Source organism: Hemicordylus capensis, chromosome 2, assembly GCF_027244095.1.
Source record: "Hemicordylus capensis ecotype Gifberg chromosome 2, rHemCap1.1.pri, whole genome shotgun sequence".
NCBI lineage: Eukaryota > Metazoa > Chordata > Lepidosauria > Squamata > Cordylidae > Hemicordylus > Hemicordylus capensis.
This window is the reverse complement of record NC_069658.1, coordinates 48,032,164-48,052,333: the sequence shown is the minus strand read 5'-3', so window position 1 is coordinate 48,052,333 and position 20,170 is coordinate 48,032,164. Positions and strand designations below refer to the sequence as shown.

General features: G+C 43.2%; 1 protein-coding gene across 4 annotated transcripts in view; it reads left to right on the top strand.

The window, feature by feature from the left end:
- The window catches only part of SV2C (synaptic vesicle glycoprotein 2C), a 247,434-nt gene that overhangs the window by 209,541 nt on the left and 17,723 nt on the right, over positions 1 to 20,170 (top strand). For all 4 annotated transcript variants that reach the window (XM_053293614.1, XM_053293612.1, XM_053293611.1 and 1 more), the window contains 6 exons: positions 1,254 to 1,364; positions 1,988 to 2,076; positions 2,655 to 2,819; positions 7,821 to 7,954; positions 13,404 to 13,607; positions 15,483 to 15,642. In XM_053293614.1, coding sequence (XP_053149589.1) covers positions 1,254 to 1,364; positions 1,988 to 2,076; positions 2,655 to 2,819; positions 7,821 to 7,954; positions 13,404 to 13,607; positions 15,483 to 15,642 — 863 coding nt within the window. The remainder of the gene's footprint in view (positions 1 to 1,253; positions 1,365 to 1,987; positions 2,077 to 2,654; positions 2,820 to 7,820; positions 7,955 to 13,403; positions 13,608 to 15,482; positions 15,643 to 20,170) is intronic.

The window sequence follows — 20,170 nt, the reverse complement described above, 5'->3', positions numbered from 1 at the left end:
CCTTAACTGCCTAGACTGGCTACAGGAACACCAGTGTAGTCTCTGTTTGGATTGATTTAGCTTTCATTTGCAGATGCATATGCCCAATCAGATGCCTATGCCCAAATCTGCAAGGATATAGATCTTCCCTCTCCTACCACAAAAGATTTTGACCTTGCAGATTTACTCATGAATGTAAATCATGAGTGATCCATACTCCAAGAGTCGGACACGACTGAACGGATAGAGAGAGAGAGTAAATCATGAGTGCTTGTCTTTATGCCAAACACTTGATGTTTTCTAGTGCCTACATTCTGGTATTTATGCTATACTACTGTTTCGGTACTATGCTGAAGTACTGCTGCTACATCTAGATTGCCACAGCCAGTTTGATTAAAGTAGAAGTCAGTGAAATTATAAACAAAGAATAAAAACTTTTAAAAGAATATTGTATTGTTTAAGCAATGTACAGTATTTTTGTCTTTTAAAGTGATTATATTTCCATTTGCCTTTTCTGTGGCTACCATGATAAGGAAAATTACATCAGAGGATTGGGATTTTTCTTTTCTAAAAAAGTTTTCTACTCAGAAAACTTGACTCCTTAGCATTAAAAGATTAAAGCATTTCCACACTAAGAGTATCCCTTGATGAGTTCCCTAATGAATGCTTCTGTTGTCCTAACACAATGCTAAAAATAATTAGGGTATTTTAGCTTATTTCAGGTTTTGTGTTAGACAATACCAGTACCATATAATTCTGGGCAAAACGTTCAGTTAAATCTGCCTCTTGAATCTAGTGATCTCTTGAGGGTGCAGTGGGCCTGGTGTACACTAGAATTCAACTGCTTTCAAATTTCCCACTAATTTCAATTGGATTTGGGCACAGAAAACCCTCTTTCTTGAAGCAAATGTTGCAGACTGCAAATGTGCAAGCCCAGGGTTTGCATCAGAACACACACAAGGTTCCAGATTTGGACAGGTGGGACAGGGCAGCTACTTAATGATTATGTAGTCAAAATTTCCTATAATTGCTGACTGGTTTGTTATTGCACTCCCTTCTGTGAACTTGCCTTTCTTTCATCTGGAAAAAGCTCTAGTGAAAAGTCTGCCTTTTCATCCAGGGAAAGTGCAGCAAGAACCTGCTTGCCCCTCTTCCAGAGAAAGTAGAAAGCTTATATGCCTTAACAGTGAAATGTTAATGGTTCTCCAATAGGAAAAATAATATAAAACCCAGTGTGTTGTGTTTTGTTTGTTTTGTGTTTTGTTCCATTATAGGTTAACAGGATCAAAACTCCCAAGCAAATAGATGAGCTTATAGAAATTGAAAGTGATACAGGGACCTGGTACAGGAGGTGCTATGTCAGAGTGCGTACAGAGCTGGATGGTGTAAGTAGCTTAAGATGGTATAAGAAGATTGTGCGACTTATACTGAGGATATAAACGTTAGTAGAAAGATGTCACTGTTTAAAATTATCCACAGCTTCAGAAAATGTAATTTGAGGAGAAAGAACTTGTTTTCAAGATAATGGTGCTTCCTCTAAACCTATACCAGAGGGGTTGCTGTTTTAGTCTATAGTAGCAAAAACAACAAAGAGTCTTGTGGGACCTTAAAAGCTCACCAATTACAGTAGTATATGCTTTCGTGGACTAGAATCGACTTCATCAGATGCATGAAGTGTAGGCAGGTATTGATGGGTAGGCAGTTATCAATGGGTAGGGTCAAATGCTAGGAAATGTAAGGGGCCTGATCCTGTGACAAGCTAAAAAGTATACTGAGTATACGCGGCAATATTGCTTATACTGACTGGCAGTGACTCTCCAAGATTTCAGAAAGAGGTCTTTCCCAGTCCTGCCTAGACATGCCAGGGATTGAACCTGGAACCTTCTGCATACAAAGCATGCACCCGCCCTGCCACCAAGTTACAGTCCCTCCCCAATTCTAGGTCTTTTTTCATGGAGACCTAAACAGGGTTTTAGAAATAATTGCTCATGTTCTTAATGTCTTACAGATTTGGTCAACATTTATGAGATGTTTCACCTATCCAGTCAAGGACAATACAACCAAACTTGCAGTAGTATGGTTTACTCTTTCTTTTGGGTAAGGTTGGCAAGACAGACATGATGTGGTTTGTTCATTTATTTTTTAAAAACAGATAATACCAATGCATCCCGTCAACCTTTGGTCCTCCAGCTGATGGCAAAGGCCAGAGTGTGGTTTTCTTCAGTTTTGCAGTCCTAGGACAACTGGCAGTTGTAGCAAGGGAAAAGGAAGGGAGTTCCATGTAGTTGCTCCTTCTCTGGCCAATGGTTAAGGTGGGCTGGTCTTCCCCTTGCCATGTGGTATTCCTGGGAAAGGAGAGTTACAGCCTCACCCACCAGCCCTTGTTGGTCTGACTGGTGATGGAGGCCAGACAGAGTGACTTCTCTTCACTTCTGCAGTCCTAGATGCTGATGTGTTTGGATTGCATCAGCCATGTTGCATACTAATCTTCACTTAAGTGTATTTTTTTTAAAATCACCTTTTAATCAATAAAATGCTGCATATTCAATAAGGCACTGGCTTCAATTGAGCCTATAGTTACATATACTCAGTTTTCATATGAATTATAAGATGATGTAATTCTGCCATATTCCTTTGCATTAAATTTGATAAATTTTGTCTATTGCTTTTCACAGCTACTATGGTTTGTCAGTATGGTTTCCAGATGTGATTAAACATCTACAAGCCGATGAATATGCATCTAGAAGAAAGATTTTTAATGATGAGGAAGTTAAAGGCATTGACTTCAACTTTACTTTGGAAAATCAGATCCACTACAATGGAACATTCATCGATGACAGGTTGAGAGCAATCATTAGAATTCAGCATGCTATCCTTTGAACCACACTGCTATGCCCCTAGTGTGTGTGTGTGTGTGTGTGTGTGTGTGTGTAGTTATTTATCACTCTTGGCCAAGAATAGAGATGTGCAAATAGATTCAAGTCGAATATATTTGAGTTTGAATCGGGGTGATTCAAGTGATTCAAACGTAAATCAGATCACCCCTAGAATAAATATCCTGATTTGGGTTTGAATCTAATCAGCCCTGATTCGAGTTTGAATCAATTTGAGTGATTCAAGTGGCGAGCACCATTTTGGAGGGCTGGTTGGTTTTTTCCCTTGCTGGTTGGTTTTCTAGCACTGGCTTCCAATTGGTTTCTCCTTTTTTTCTTGGTTAGCTTGTTATCATTCAAATCAAGTGTTGCTACAGGCAAGCTGGTCTTGTGATAGCAAGCATGACTTGTCCCCTTAGCTAAGCAGGATCCACCCTGGTTGCATATGAATGGGAGACCACATGTGTCAGCACTGTAAGATATTCCCCTCACAGGGGATGGAGCTGCTCTGGGAAGAGCAGAAGATTTCAAGTTCCCTCCCTGGCTTCTCCAAGATAGTGCTGAGAGAGATTCCTGCCTGCAACCTTGGAGAAGCTGCTGCCAGTCTGTGAAGACAATACTGAGCTAGATAGACCAATGGTCTGACTCAGTGTATGGCAGCTATGTAACTGTGCCCCCATTGGCTATGGGCAGGGAGTGGGGAGAGAGGCCAAAGGATGGGTTTTCAAAATATATATAAGGGGCTGCTTAGAGGCAGAAAGATAGAGAGCCATTTGTGCCTCAAGAGAGAAGGATCAGAGAGACTACAGCAGCAGCAGCACTGAGACCAGAGACTGGTGGTGGTGGTGGTGGTGGTGGTCTGGGCCTGCCTGCCTGGCCCACTGAGTGGAGAGAGAGATGGAGAGTGCCTTCTAGGCTTATCTGTCTCTCTATTCCCCTCCCCTTTTAATTTGCAATGCAAATAAATGTTTTTTTCCCCTTTTCTAGTTTTTTTTTTATTGTACCAGCCCCAGTGGCTTTAACTGGGTGCTGCTTGGATTTTTAAAGTCCATAACGCTGTGTGTGGCCAAATTCTGTGCAGTCGCATGTAAGATTAGGTCTGAGCTGGTTTGAGTTATTGGTATTATGAAGACCCTGACATTATATTTTGTATTACTTGTATTATCTTTACTGTGATTTGTACTGCTTTTCTCTTGTGTTGTTGGGTCAATGACCATAATAAAGTATATCTATCTATCTGCTTCCACTTCCTGGACCTTCTCAGCCCCGGACAGAGGGTCGTGGTGGTGACCCCCAGAATGAACCAGCAGTCCCAGTACCACCACCACCTAAACAGCGGACCGAGAGCTCCGCCATGGTGACCCACACCATGCTGCCTGCATTCACTGTGGGACACAGGTTAGCAGGGCTAAAGACCCCAAGCATCTTATTAAAAGGGGGATGCTGCAGTACCTGAGATGGTATCACCTGGGGGTCCATGCTCCTGCTGGCAACAATAGTCATGATGTGTCCTAGAGTAGTGGCAAAGCACCTGCTCCTGCTCCCAAGCAGGGGAAGTTGCCTGTGCAGTGGATGCAGTCAGTGGGCAAATGGTCTGGTTGCTCAGAGCTTAATCTCATCACCCAAGCTATTGGGGAGATGATCACTTTGGATGGTGGGTGCTGCAGGTGCGTGGTGCCATCCTTATACCGTCATGCAGGGAAGACATGTTGGGGCTGCTGCATGCAGCAGAACCTGACACCAGCATGCACTTCACTGCAGTGGACCAGTCCCAGTGGGATCCATGCTGCTTTCCTGTCCCTCACAGCACAGTGATGGGGGCAGAAGAGCAAGGGGACATCTACTGCTGGTGGCGTGGCTATCACCTCACTTACCGCAAAGCACAGGTGGGCTGTGCTGTATGTGGAGGTGCTGGACACTGACCACACGGCAGATTAGTTGTCAGCGGCCATGGATCTCCAGGTAAGGTAATGGCTGTCCAGGCAGCTGAACCTTCACCAAGGGTTCATGGTCACCGATATTGCCGCCAACGTAACTAAGGCAGCAGAGCAGGGTCAGTTTGTGTCCATACATTGTGTGGCTCACACTCTGCACCTGATTGTGTTGGATGCTTCCAGCTGCGGCCAGGTGAGAGCAGGCATTGGGCACCATCCTGCTGCTGCCATGGCTACTCTTGTGGAGAGGTGCTGCAAGACAGCAGTTTTCTTCCACTGGAGTGAAAAGCGTAGGCATATGTTCAAGGAGAGACAGTTTGAGCTGGGCTCAGCTGAACAGCAGATCCTTCAGGATGTTCCCACCCGTTGGAACTCCACCTTTGTCTTGCACTGGTGCCTGCAGGAGCAAGAGGTGGCCATCCACAGCCTGGCAAGGAGTGCATCAGCCAATGGACCCAAGGATGAAGGGCAAAGTGATCACCCCAGGTGAGCTGCCCAGATGGAGGGACTTCCTGGTTGCAGAGGTTAGGTAGGGAGAGGAGAGGAAACTGTGGCGCAACCGGAAAAAGTGTTCTGGACCACCTACTGCTAGTGCACAGTCCACCCCAGCAGCAGCATCACCACTGCTTCCCGGGCCAGCAGCGTGGTGTCCCTGGCAGGGCCAAGTGAGCCAGTGGTTCCACCTCTGTGTTCCACCCATTGGTTCACTGAGAGCTTCCTTGGTGCCTTGCCGGGGGTACAGGAGGAGCCCACTGAGCCCTGCAGCAGGGCTGAGCAGTGTGTGCTGCAGTACCTGCAGGAGCCAGTGGCAGGCTTGGAGATGGAACCAATCCAGTTTTGAGCAACTTGTCACCAAGTCTGGCCATACTTGGTGGCAGTTGCCAGACTGTTCTTCTCGTGGCTTCCAACCAGAGCGAGAGGGTGTTCTCCATGCCTGGGGATGTGGTGAGACCCCATTGCACATTCATGGATGCTGACTTGGTAGAGCGACTGGTCTTACTGAAAGCCAACCTCCCCATGCTGGGCTGGCCATGGAGGGTGAGTGATTCATGGTGAGTGATTCATTCACCCACTGCAACACCACTGGCAGCTCACCCCACCCTTGCCAACCCCAAACCCAGATGTGTCACAATCTGCCCATTAGTGCTGCTGATACATGCATGCATGCCACTGCCATGGCCAATGAGATATGGACTGGTGCCCTAACCCATCTGTCAGGTTGTCAGCTGGGGCCCAGCTCCAATTTGAGGCCATGGTGTTATCCTGACCTAGGCAGGCAGGGATGTATGCTGGAGAAGAAGAGAAGAAATAAGACTGCTTCTCGTGTCGTTCTCTCTTTCTCTCTCTCTCTCTCTCTCTCTCTCTCTCTCTCTCTCTGTAATATTTCTTGGTGATTGCTTTGATGAGGTCCACGTTTGGCCTTGAGACTAACTTGTGCTTCAATCACTGCTCTGGTCTGCTCTGCAAACTGCATTCTGGATTGCAAGGTGTACTCAGTCAAAATGTGGCCAAAGACGTTCTAGTTGAGCTTATGGCTACTGTGCTTGCTGGCTGCTAAGGCTGCTGCTCTGGCAGCTATTGCGATGCTGAAGTAAGGAGTCCTAATTGTGTGTGAGACAGCAACTTGTGCCAGTGATGTTACTGCAGGACAGGCACTGTGGCTGGCAGTGGATTCTGGGTCAGTGATTCTTTTTTGGCCATTTTTGGACTGTGCATTTTGCAATATGTGCGGTTCTGTGTTGGGAGGACTGATTGGAGTTGATTCGTCGAAACAGCTGGCAATGGTGGCTGTTTTGACAAATCGATTTGAGTACTTTGCTATTTGATTCAAGCGTGACTTGAATCACAAAACCAATTCGTGCACATCTCTACTACACAGAGGCCTCTGTAGGCCAAAATGGGTCAGTTGATACTTCCTGAGCCTCCCAAAGTGTCAGCTTCAAGTTCACTTGTCCTAGGAATTAGGAGACCTGTTCTTGTCTACAGAGTATCTTCACTTTCCACAGGAATGGGGGCAAAGTGAGAGGGAACCAAACATGTCCAGCCTGCATAGATTTGCCACATTGTCATTCCACTGTTCAACTGAGGCCTGGTACACACAGTCATTCAAATCTAGGTTTAAAGTTGGTAACTGACATTAATGTGATTGTGTGAACCCATGCCGAGATTACTGACGTTGGTTTATGTCTCAAGATGAATCTGAGATTTCTGTCTTGGCTTGGGTTCACATAATCACATTAATGTCAATTACTGACCTTAAACGTAGGTAAGAATAATTGTGTGAATCTGGCCTGATACAATGTACTATCTCAGTGGATCTTTTAAATATATGCCATGAATCTGAGTCCTAGCTGCATAATGGGGCTTTTGATAGGGTACATGCTTTACATGCAGAAAAAAATAAGACCTCAGGCACAGACCTGGGGGCATGGTGACACTCCATCATGTATGTATGGATGCTGACATGGAGCGGCTAGTCTTCCTGAAGGCCAGCCTTCCCCTGCTGGGCTATCCAGAGCTGGCCATGGAGGGTGAGTGGCTCATGGTTACCCCCACCCACTGCAACACTACTGGCAGCTCACCGCACCCTGGCCAACCCCAGGATGTGTCACAGTCTGCCCATTAGTGCTGGTGACACATGCAAACACACACACCATCGCCATGTGTCAGGCTATCAGCTGGGCCACAGCACCAATCAGAGGCCATGGTATTGCAGGCAGGCAGGGATGTACGCTTACACTGGAGAAGAAGAGAAGAAAGAAGAGTTCTTCTCATAGTAAGAGTCTAGAAGCTTTGTTTCTTGTCAGACCATTGGTCCAACAGGCCATGACTACTTTGACCTCCTGTCTCTCTGTGACAGGCAGGATATAAGACAGGAAGGTTTGATATTATGGTTCAGGACCTCTGTTGAGCCCCGATGTGCAGTGTTGGTTGGATAATGTCCATCAGGCCATTGACAATAAGACTGCACAGTTAGACTACTGGCTGTTCATGATGCTTTAAGCTAACTGTATGAATTCTTTGTATTGCTCAGGTTTACAATGATGAAATTCAAAGTGGTTACTTTTGAAGATACCCTTTTTAAGAACTGTGTCTTTGAAGACGTTACTACATTGAACACATATTTTAGGAACTGTACTTTTATGGAGACCACATTCTTCAACACAGGTATGCTGGATGGAAAGTCATCATTGCTATCCAACTCCAAAGAGTCCCACTTTCTTAAAAGGGATAGAGAGGGGTACAATGTTGGAAAATGAAATGGTTGAAATGTTGAAAACCAGTTTAAAAGGGACACATTTTCTCTGTGCTCCTTCTACGTAACTGCAGAGATGTTTCCTACTGAATGATAGACTAGACTCGTAATTTCCCCCGCTTTCTCTGGTGTGGCCAATTTGCCAGCTGGGAGAAGAAAAAGCACGGAGCATCCTCTGCACTCTAGGGAGAGCATTTAACCGACCATCCTTTCTTTCCCCCAGCGAGCAGCTAAATCTGTAATGGCAAAGGCTATTTGTTTATTAAAGTGCTGGGAAAGGCAAACCCAAGCCTCATGAGCCATTCTGGTCTTTAACGACAGCCAGTGAGAGGGAACCTTCAGGATTCCAAACAGGCAGAAGCCTCATGTTTGAGAAGCCTCAAACCTGTTGGGAATTCTCTCTGATAGGAGAAACTCTTTTTCATTATAGCACAGTGCACAGAGGCACAACACAGCAGAATTTAGTTAGGCATGCGTGTATGCTGAGAGCATACACTTGGAGCCAGTTCATAGTTTCAAATCAATATAAGTGGTATTTATTAGAGAACTCCATTCTAGATAGGAAAGTGAGGAGATGGGATCTCTAATCTAGCTAGCTAGCTGGATGCAGATGGATTCTGTATCTCTGCACACATGGTGCAGGGGAGAGGAGCTTGGATGTTGCAAGGTAGAAGGAACAACAGGAAGAAGGGAGAGGAAGGAAGCGTGAGAGGAAGGAAGTTCTCAGTTTGTGAGAACACAGGGGCATGCTAACAAGCCCTGTGCCAATGTGCTCTTAAACCACCCCACCCCACTCGGCATGGATGCAATGTTTGTCTAAATAAACAAATGCCATACTAGCAGATGGTTACTGAGAAGGCTGGGCATTCTCAGTCACATTAGGCAGACATCCTAATGCTGTGCTTGTGCAAGGACATTTTGCTAGCGCAAGGCTGTTGCACTACCTAGCACCACTAAGTCCAGAGCTTGCATTCCAGACAAGCCTTACACTAGTAGCACAAACAACAAGGCTCATACATTCTGCAGGAGCATTTCCAGACAGCAGGCTTTACTGCGAGTTTGAATTTGCAAAAAAAAAAGGTAGGTGTGTGTGTGTGTGTGTGTGTGTGTGTGTGTGTGTGTGTGTGTGCAAAAAGTGGATTTTTAAAAATTGATTGATTGATTGATTAAGTGCTGTCAAGTCAGTGTTGGTGGTAACAAGTTGGTATCAACCACATAGATAGATTCTCTCCAGGGTGATCTATCTTCAATTTGGCCTTTAAGGTCTCTCAGTGGTGCATTCATTGCTTCGGGCTACACTTTAATGCGCAATGCAAAACCTGAATCTTGTGTTAAGTGCTCCCCAATAGCTCGCAGGAACTTTGGGGTAAATCTTGCCGATATGTGTATGCACACACCCCATTCCAGAGGAGAAGCAAGCTAAAAGCCCCATTTGGAAATGCTCCAGGGAACTTTGCACAATAGTGCAATATCGCAAGAGTGCAACTCCAAAAATTCCCATGATGCATCATAGTTATACAGTCTTTTTGCATTTGTGCAACTTTGTTCATTGTGCAAGTGCAGCATTAGTCAGGATCAGGGGCGTAACTACTATTAGGCAAGGGGAGGCGGCTGCCTGGGGGCCCCCATGCCTCAAGGGGCCCCCCGGAGGCAAGTCACATGACTATATATTGTGAAGTGTGTGTCTGTGTATCAGTGAGGGGCCCATTTAAAATTTTTGTCTCTGGGCCCACTCCAGCCTTGTTACGCCCCTGGTCAGGATGTTGGTCAGGTTTCTCCCCCCCCCCCCGCAAACGTATCTTGGAAAGCTTGGGAGGGCAGGCTTTGGGAGCATGTCAGTGAGTGAGTTACAGACATGCTGCCGTGGGCGCTGAACCTGGGCAGAGCATCTATGGACTGAGAATGCCTGAACCAGGGCTAATGTGGGGCTGGCTTCCATGTGGTCAGTCATTGAGGTTGTTCACACGAGCAGCCCTACCCAGGCTTGTGAGGTCCTACCTGGGTAGGCTGCTTGTGTGAAGTGTTGGGATCGGGGCCAATCCCAGCGCTGCCTCCCTGGGTATCCTGAGTATTTTATTCAGGCTTTTACCTGGGTAAAAGGGCACGAGTGTACAAGGTCCTGGGTAAAAGGTTCCGGGGTCGTGTGTCTCCTCGCACTGTGCCTTAAGGAATATCTGGAGGCCGGGCTTCGTTTTCCTGGCCTTCAGAGATCTGCGCTGCTCAGAGCAGCATGGATTGGGTGGGGGCACGAGCCGCGTGCCACATATCAGATCTGTGATCATCTGCGGGGCGGGGGGGGGGAGGTAGGCTTGACCCTGCCTTCCCCTCTCCACCACATAAACGGTTGTGTGAAAAACCTCATTAAGTTTGTAATGTGTGGGCTGTGTTACACACATTGACATTGTCACTGACTTCTATGTCTTGGGTAGTGTCAATAATGGTGACACTACTTATTGTTCCCTTTCAGGACGCATGCTACAGGTAATGAGGTCTTGGGGGATTCTCTGTAACGGCACCCTGCCTCAGAACTCTACTTTAATTTTTGAGTATTTTAAAATCATTTGATCATTAGTAACGTCCCTTTTGCTCTAGAAATGAAGTAGGGATATGAGCTTTTCAAAATAAACATATCACAAATTGTTTTTCTGTCAAGCTTTGGGGTTGTAGCATCAATTCTTCCCCAATAATGCTGCAAGCTGTGATTTTTTTTATCTAGCGTTTGTTTTGTCATTTTGTTTTGATTTCATTATTTTTATTGTTTCTGTTATATATTATTGTTGTCAGCTGCCTTAAGGACCTTTTGGGTAGAAAGACAGGGTAAAATGCATTTTCAAAACCCTAATATTTTGTCACTGAGTTAATGGATTTCATTCAGATCATGTATCAAATGCAATTGTCAATACTGTGTGGAATGTAGCTGCAATAAATTTAACGTACAAAACATTATGGATAGAGTCTGTGACAGTCACAAATACACACCTTATGCCTTTACTGATATTTTTCTGATGTTTTGAATTTATTAATACAAATACAAATACGATGAACATTTATATACCACTTTTCAACAAAAAATTCCCAAAGCGGTTTACATAGATATAATAAATAAATAAATAAAATGGCTCCCTGGCCCCAAAGGGCTCACAGTCTAAAAAAACAAAAAACACTAGCAACAGCAATTGGAAGGATGCTGTGCTGGGCATGGATAGGGCCAATTGCTCTCCCCCTGCTAGTAAGGAGAATCACCACATTTAAAAGGTGCCTCGGTTGTTCAGTTTGCAGGGGACTAATAGATCATAAAATCATCACATTTTAGAGTTGAAGGAATTTAAGAAATTATAGAGCATTCACCTACTCAGATCAGGAAATTAAAATTATATAATAAATAATACGTTGTTATTGTTAAATTCTTGAGATGAGATCTCCCCACTCAATGCAGGAAGGTTCTTGTGATCAGATGAAAAAAGTGCCAAAGATAGTAAGCCTTCCTGTTTACTAAGTAATAATTACCCTTGCCCTTTTGTGAACTGTGTACTCCTTACTTTTATTTTATATTTTTTAAATTATTATTATTTTGCAAGCTGTATATCCCCTGTCCAGTGTAGGATTGCCCATTGCCCCAATTTTTTTAAAAAATAATGTGGCAAACCCAGCCCCCTGTAGGATAGCTATTTCCCTGCCCCCTCGTTAACTTTGCAGTAGGGATGAGATACAAAGCTGCCTCTTGTATGCAGACTTTTTACTCGCTGATGCGATGTGTAAAATGTGACAGACACTCACTTTTTTTGATTGCACACAGAAAACCTTGACTGACATGTTCACAATGTAACACAGGCCATTCTGAGCTGCCTATGTTGCTGCAGTCTCCTAAGGAACCCCCAACCGTCATGCGCAAGAGCACAAATCCTTAAAGTAGCATGCCCACACTTTGGGAGCACTCTCCCAAAGTGTGAGCCTGCTACTTTTAAGTATTTTCACCCTTGTGCAAGACCATCAGTGGTTCCTTAGGAACCCGAAGCAACACGGGCCGCTTAGAACTGCCCGTGTTACACTGTGGAACATGTGGGTCCTTATTTCCCCGCCCCCATCCCATTCACTCTTTTCATGTAACTCTGTCATTGTTGCTGCACCCCAAAATGTCCTGTTAAATTTCAGATGACATAAATGCATTAATTACTTCACCTATTAAAGTATGTTTGCTCTGAGCACAGCATTCATACTTGTTCAGTGGCTAATACATATAGGACTGGTTGGTTTGTTTGTTTGTTTGTTTGTTTGTTTGTTTATTATATTTGTACACTGCTCCAACTTCCACATTTGGGCAATTTACAGGAACATAAAGCAAATTAAAACCTTAAAATAATTTAAAACCACAAATCTAGTTTAAAAGCTTGGATGCATAAATGTGTCTTTTTAGAGACTTGCTAAAAGTTGTCAGAGATGGGGAGGCTCTTATTTCCGCAGAGAGTACATTCCAAAGTCTCAGGGCAGCAACAAAGAAGGCCCATCCCTGTGTAGCCACCAGAGGAGCTTGTGGCAACTGCAGATGAACCTCTCTGGATGATCTAAATGAGCAATGGGACTCATAGTGAAGAAGATGTTCTCTTAAATACCCTGGGCCTAAGGTATAGGCAAACATCTTAACCATAGTTTAGATCAGTGGCTGGGATTCTGACTAAAGTACTCCTGAGTAATTCTACTGAAATTAATTAGTCCTTTAAAGTAACTCTCGAGTAGTACCACTAAATAACTTAGTATAGATGTTGTTTTCATGAGTGAGCCTGCCTTCCCTGTGGACTCATGTGCTCCCGCTCTACTCTCCTCCTTTGATCTACAGGAGAAGAATGAAAGTTTTGCCTTTCATCTTTGAACTAACATAGCTGTCCATTATATCCAAATTCTGGGAACCCTGGTTTGTTCAAACTGTGGCTACTTAAAATAAACCAGGATCAAACCATGCATGTTTTAATATTTTGGTTTACTGTATTCACAAACCACAGTTTGAACTTAGGGAAATGTAGTTTGTTTTAAGGTAATTGGGAACTTTCATTAGATCAAAAGTGGAAACTCTTGATCTCCATTTCTTTCTGGTGTGCAAAAGAGAGAAGTGAATGGATGCATGAACAGGAGAGAGCAGGCTCGTTTATGATAATCTAAATCATAGTTTAGATTATCATAGGAACCAGCTCAGTGTCTTGCTCTTAATTATTTGGTTTGGTCTTTATCCCTTCCTCTTCAGAGAAAGTTAGAACATGTTGAAAAATCAGTTTATCGTTGAAGCTGTCAGTATTTGAAATGTTTTAACACTGAAAGCTTTCATAAGTTCATGATATTATCATAGCTGTCATTTTCTTTGTTTCATAGATCTTGAACCATATAAATATCCTGGCAGTAGATTTATGAACTGCACATTCTATCACAACAAGACAGGATGTCAGATTTCCTTTGATGATGATTATAGTGCCTATTGGATTTACTTTGTTAATTTCCTGGGTACTTTAGCAGTATTACCAGGGAATATCGTCTCGGCTCTTCTGATGGACAGAATTGGGCGTTTGACAATGCTAGGTATGAACTTTGCATGAACATGAATTTCAAAAATACTTTGAGCAGTCTTTTTTTCTTGCTCTTAGGGATTACAGGTGAAGGGGAGCGGAAAAGATATATTGCTTTACCCATAAATCTTTGTTGGCATATTGAAACACTTTTTCTTTTACAAACCTACTTGAAAGGAGACCCAGCAGGTGAAGAGAAAGTCTTGCTACTACTTTTCATACCAAGCTAAGGACCAAACTAGACATTACATGGTGCACGTGTGTAATTGTCTCCCACCTCTTTCTTTCTTTCTTTTTTAATGAAAAGCAGCCCCAGGAGGCAGTGTGCAAGGAGAGGGATTACCTAGCCTTTCCCTTCCAGCTGTGTTTCTGTTCTAGATGACACACATCCCAACTGTTTTTCCACCCCTGGAGGAAAGATTTGGGTACTCACATTTCGTGTGAGAGAGAGAATCTTAGAGGATGATTCAGAGTGGGGAAATGGTCAAAGGAAAGGGTTAAGCAGCCCTGCTGCTGTTCCTGTGCTCAAACTCAGAGCCTCCTGCTGCTGTTTTTCATTTTTTAAAAGTCTGAAGATATTTACAGGTTTCTGCAATGTAAAGTCCAGTTTGGCAGCTTGTCCCACTTTGTCTTGTGAAATAACCCACTGGAGGCAATTGACAAGTACTGGCAAGACTGACCTCATGGAGGAAAATCCAACCAGGTTTATGGCAGAAGCAATCAATAAGCAGACAGGGCTGCATCCAGCCCAGTATCAGAAACCAATATCAGAAGAAAAGAAGAGTGGTCAGAGTGAGACAAGGCCTTTAGCACCAGACAAATCCCAGGGATCAGATCATTTGTTCCTATGAGTTTCTAGGTCTAACTAAACCCTTAGCTTTCCTGAGCCTGAGTATCTCTCCTGAGGAATTAAGAAATTGGGGATAGTCCTCTGGCCTGAAGTCTTGCATTGATCACCTCTCTGGGTGCATTAGCATACAGTCATTGGGCATATGAGAGACTTGGCATCAAGGGTGCCAGTCCTTAGGAAAAATTTGACTCATGGTTTGCTGTCTTCAGGGCCTCTGGATCCAGGGTCTCTTGGCTATTGGATTTAGGCTCATTGGCAGGTGCAGGTCTGGCACATCTGCAGTTTGCACCACTGACCCTCTTACCTTTTATTCTATGTTGGTGTCCCAGTCTCTGCTCATGGCTGGGATCACGACAGCAATATGGCATTGCTTTGCAAAGGCCATGACAAAAAATAGTAAAAATTCTTACCAGTAATCAATAGTGATTCTCACAGAGAGAGACCAGGAGGCTATTCACACAATCGGCTCTGCCTCAGCCCCAAGCCCAGAAATTTATCCCAGGCTTTAATCTGAGTTTAAGGGCAGAAGCTCACCTTTAACCCCAGGTTTTAAGGGTGTGAGCACACCCTTAATCCCCTGCCTGCAGCCTGCATGCACACACAGCTGGTTGGCAAGAGCACCCAGCGGAGAGAGGATCCCTCAATGCACTGTGCTCCTGGCTTCCTTCTCCAGCTTCCTGTTCTGTCGCTCACTATGCCTCCGATCGTGTGCCACAGCAAGCGGCAGAGTCTAATGGGGAGGGTCGGTCATGTGTGGGGAGACAGGCAGGAGCCTGCCTCCCCACCAGCCCTCCTCCCACTGGCATTTTGCAGTCATGTGCACCAACCTCTATATCTCAGTGTTGGAGCACATGATGCTTTGCGTGCTGAAGGTCCCAGGTTCCATCCCTGGCATCTCAAGGTAGAACTGGGAAAGACCCCTGTCAGAAACTCTGGAGAACTGCTGCTTATTAGAGTAGAGGATACTGAGCTAGGTAGATCAATGATCTGACTTGGTATAAGGCAGTTTCATTATGTTATTATTTGCCTTACATACAGGTGGTTCTATGATACTTTCTGGCATTAGCTGTTTTTTCCTGTGGTTTGGTACAAGTGAATCCATGATGATAGGCATGTTGTGTCTATACAATGGCCTCACCATCTCAGCATGGAACTCCCTTGATGTTATCACTGTGGAACTGTATCCTACAGACAGAAGGTATATTCTTATATTCTTGCTTTGCTTTATCTATGCTTTCCAAAGCATATTTAATTATAATTAATTAAACATATTGTCATGATCTTGGTAGTCTCCTCCATCTTTTTCTGTCTGTTCGACTTTCCCTCTCCAGAATCTCCTCTTTGGAATTTCCTGGGTCAACAAGGGTTATGCTCCAAGCACCTACAGAGGGCTATATGTCATAGGCAGGGATGTGCATGAAATGGATTTTGTGTTTTGTTTTGAGCTCAAAACAAAACACAGACAGCTGAAATATTTTGTCAGACCTGTTGTCTTGACTAAACAAACCCTAAACGTTACAAGGGTTTTGGCCATAGGGAACAATGGGGAAACTCGAAACACCCCTATGTTCCCCATGGGTAGCTCCTAGGGACACCAAAATAGGACATGGTGGGCACTACCTACCACCCAACCCACAAAATAAATGCACAAGCAGGCAATTTTAAACAAATTTTTAACCTTTCTCCAAAGCCCCATAGGATCCTATGGGACTCCAAAACTAGGAAGCAGAGTGGTAGCTGAGATTCAGGACCAAATTACATATTATGTCAAATATATCATTTGCTCTGGTGAGCTAGAGCAAACCAGATCCAGATGGAACTGTGGCATGGGAGTATAGGAGTTTTAGCTCCTTGCACCCATTGCTATCCAGTTCTTATCTGACTTCTTTTTTGCAGCGGGGGCAGGGGGAGCACTCCAGGGCTAATGATATGCTTCATATTATGGATAATTTGGTCCACATTATTATTGCTATTAATATTAATAGTCTTCTAAGGCAAAGTGATGATTCTTGGGACAAAAACGTTCTAACTTCATGTATATACTGATGTGCATATTGTTGTAGTGAAAAGACACATTCACTATTAGAAACATTGGAATGGAACTGAAACTAAAATGGAAAGTATTGTAACTCAAATATGTATATCTGTGGTACAATCTCATTTAGAATAAAGCTTAGGGTGGGTTCAGATGAATCCTGATACAGCAGTAAGCAGGTGACCTCTTGGTAAAATGTCCGAATGCAAGAGTGTGCATTCCCAGCAGGCATAACATCTGAACCCGCCCAAGTCCACTTCCCGAGATTCTCCACTGACATTCTCCTGACTACTGTCCCCAAGATTCTGGAAGCTGGGCAGAGAAACTCAGGAGAATGTCGGGTGGAGAATCTTGGGAATATACTTGGATGAATTCGGACATCACAACTGCTGGGAATGTGTGTTCTCGCATCCCAACATTTTACCATTAAGTTACCTATTTATTACTGTGCCGGCAATCACCTGAACCCACCCTTTACCATTCTTATAGCATAATTTTTAAAGAAAGATGTGGTAGACCTGAAGAATATGTAGAAAAGGGCGCTTAAATTATGTTTTAAACATTTCTGAAGCTGGGAGTGGGCAAAAACTGTGCTCCATTTTCTGTCATGTATATTTCCTATAAGTCAGGCCAATCCACTGACATTGGCCACTGTTGGAGACAACATAATGAGCTAGATAGGTTATAAGGAATGACCCCAGTACAGCTATTGTTAGTCAGGAATATTACAAACACTGTATTTTTTACTCTGGCTTCCGGATTAGGAGTGTCTTCTCTTGCCATAGTTATTTATAAACCCAAAGCACTCGTTTTTATGGCACTGCTTTTATTATGCTTCATAAAAGTGTCCTCCTAGTAACAATTATTCTACTATCAATCTTTCATGAATAATTAAAATAATCCTCTTTAGAAACAGCTTTGTCTTTTTTAGAATTCATGAACATAATCATGAATCAAAGAAACGTTTAAGTGTGCATAAACAGATTTCTTCTCTACAAACTCTTTGCTGTCCTCTTTAAAGAGAGATTTGCTGGAGAATTTAGTGTATAGTTCTCCTAACTCCCTAAACACAGTGCAAAATCATTACTAGACAGTCTGGTGGCTTCTGGTCACATACCATATAATACTTTATTGACATATCAGTCAACAATTTTTAAGGACATTATTTTTTTCATATTCAAGGTTTAAAAGTCTATTTTTTGGCCCACCATTACAGATGTTAACACCTATACGTCTTGTAGTAATTTTACATCCAGAATTTACTTTCATAATAAAACTTAAATAAATCTTTCATAACTTTACTTTCATAAAACTTAAACCTCCCGTGTAATTGTAAACCACCTAGAGATGCATGTTTTGGGTGGTACAGAAATATGTTAAATAAATAAATAAATAAATAAATAAATAAATAAATAAATAGAAAAATTCTATTTGAGACACCCTACAACTGTAAGCTATCAGTCATATTTTGTATGATAAAAACAAATCACCCAGGCTGATTTGAAATCACTTTGTTGGGAACATATCTCCTTCTGGCTTGAGAACAATTTGATGGGCACTTGGAACTTATTTTTTTCATTTAACTTGTTTTTTGCTACAATTATTTAATATACAAAACAGACTTAAATGTATTTGACTATTTTGTATTTAGGTTTTTCCCATTTCATATTGTTTTTGTTTCTCACATTTTGTTCCACCCTATTATTTCTGCTTGTTCATGAATTAAAGAAAGAAATCTACATCTTGCTCAGCTGATCCTTTCTTCAATACCTGCTTCAGTACCTTCACAGAATCCCCTTCCTATGTCATAAATACGATTTGTGGGCTATTTTAAGCCCTGTGCTTAATTCTGTCATAAAAGGATAAAAGGAATCATGTCATTTTGCAAACCTGGGCACAGTGATCTTCTGCTGCCTCCCTGTGGAAAAAGTATGTCTGTGTTCATTTTGGTTTCCAGTCTTGTTTTCCTATTGTGGTAAGTAACATGATTGACTCAGAGGCAGTGCTGGTGTCTCTTGTTTTCTTCAGCTTCCTTTTATGGGTCAGGCCCTCTCCAAACCCCCTGTGGCATGAGCTCTAATAATGCATTCCAGAATCTCTGTTGGGCCATGACTTTCCGTCAGATTCATATAAAACCGTGTCAATCTTTGTCAGAGAGCTAGCAATGCTATCTTCTCCATTTACCACATCTCATCTTCCATTGTCTTGGGAGCTTTACAGAATTATAGCTTGAAACTAGACCAGATGTTCCTTCTTTCTACATATGAGGTTGGAGACTAGCGGTAGTAAGTAACCTTATCATACCTCACTGTAACTTTTTTCTTTCCTTCCGTTTTTATTATATTCTCTTTCTGCCTAGATAGGCCAGGAGTGGAATTCCACCCTGCTTATCTGGCCACTGCCCTCCCTAATCTTTCTTGGCTGTCTATATTTGTAGGCTACTGCAGTATATTTTGTTTCATCTCAGGGAAGACTCATATAGAATATAATCTTGATTATTTCAGTGTGCTGCCTCAAACCTGCACTCTGCAGTAGCTGATTTTAGATAAAATCAGCAGGTGCAGCTTTTCTAGGCTTCAGAATACAAGGAACATCAGTTTTATTGATATGTTCATTTTTCAGACTCTAGAACCAAAACTTCTGTATAACAGGCACAAAGGTCAGATACTTGTTTGCTGCAACAGAGCACCAACCCAACCCAAATTCTGGGATCTAATAAGCACTCGAGTGCTTAACAAGGCAGTTCCCCCCACTTACTATACGAGTACACCTGAGTGCAGAATAGATGATGATGATGATGATGATGATGATGATGATGATGATGATAACATCTCACAGCAGTTCATATCAAGCAACTCCAGAAAGATTAGGTGTCCCAAAATATCAAATTTCTGATTATTTGATTGTAGGCATCTCTCTTTTTATATCCATTGATACTTCAGCCTTGACTCATGCTGGCCTAAAATATCTGGAGATCTATATATGCAATAGTTTGAAAATATGTGTGATTCCAAATAACCATCGTGCATGTCTATTTTGAAAGGGAGTGTTTTTGGGGAGAGCAGCAACTGGATGTGGGTGCATGTTTATGTTCACATTGGTTTGATGCTACCGGGAGCCCCGAGCGAGCACTTGTCAATCCTTTTCAGGCAGCGTTTGCTGCCTGAAAGCGTCTGTTCCCCTTTTTCTCCCTCCTGAAATGACATGGAAGTGCTCGCTCGGGCTCTTTGGAGCTCGAGGCCACACCCCCTTTGTGCATGCATCTGGCAGGGCTGGACCCAGGCCGTCGCTCGGCTGTCTCTGCGCCTGTTGACATATTTTGCTTTATCTACATGGAGTGTTCCAGGAAGGAGATCCTGATATTTAGCAATTATAAGCAAACCCTCAGTAGCATAAGCACGACTTATTTAGCTGGGAAATCTTGAAGCACAGATTTTGTTGACAACCAGTTGACATATTTTGCTGGCCTGGACCAGAGAGAGAGAAAGAGCCAGCCTAATGTGGTACTTTCAAACAGACTAACAATCAACCAGACTGCCATGAGTGCAGGTCCTGCAGGTGCACCCTGAGGTTCTCCAGTTGTACCCTGTGGGAGAATTGAATAGCAACAGCTCTTCAGTAGTCACAACAGATTTGACAGAGTGCAAGGACACTAAAGTACACTCCCAATGCAAAAATAACGACAACTGAC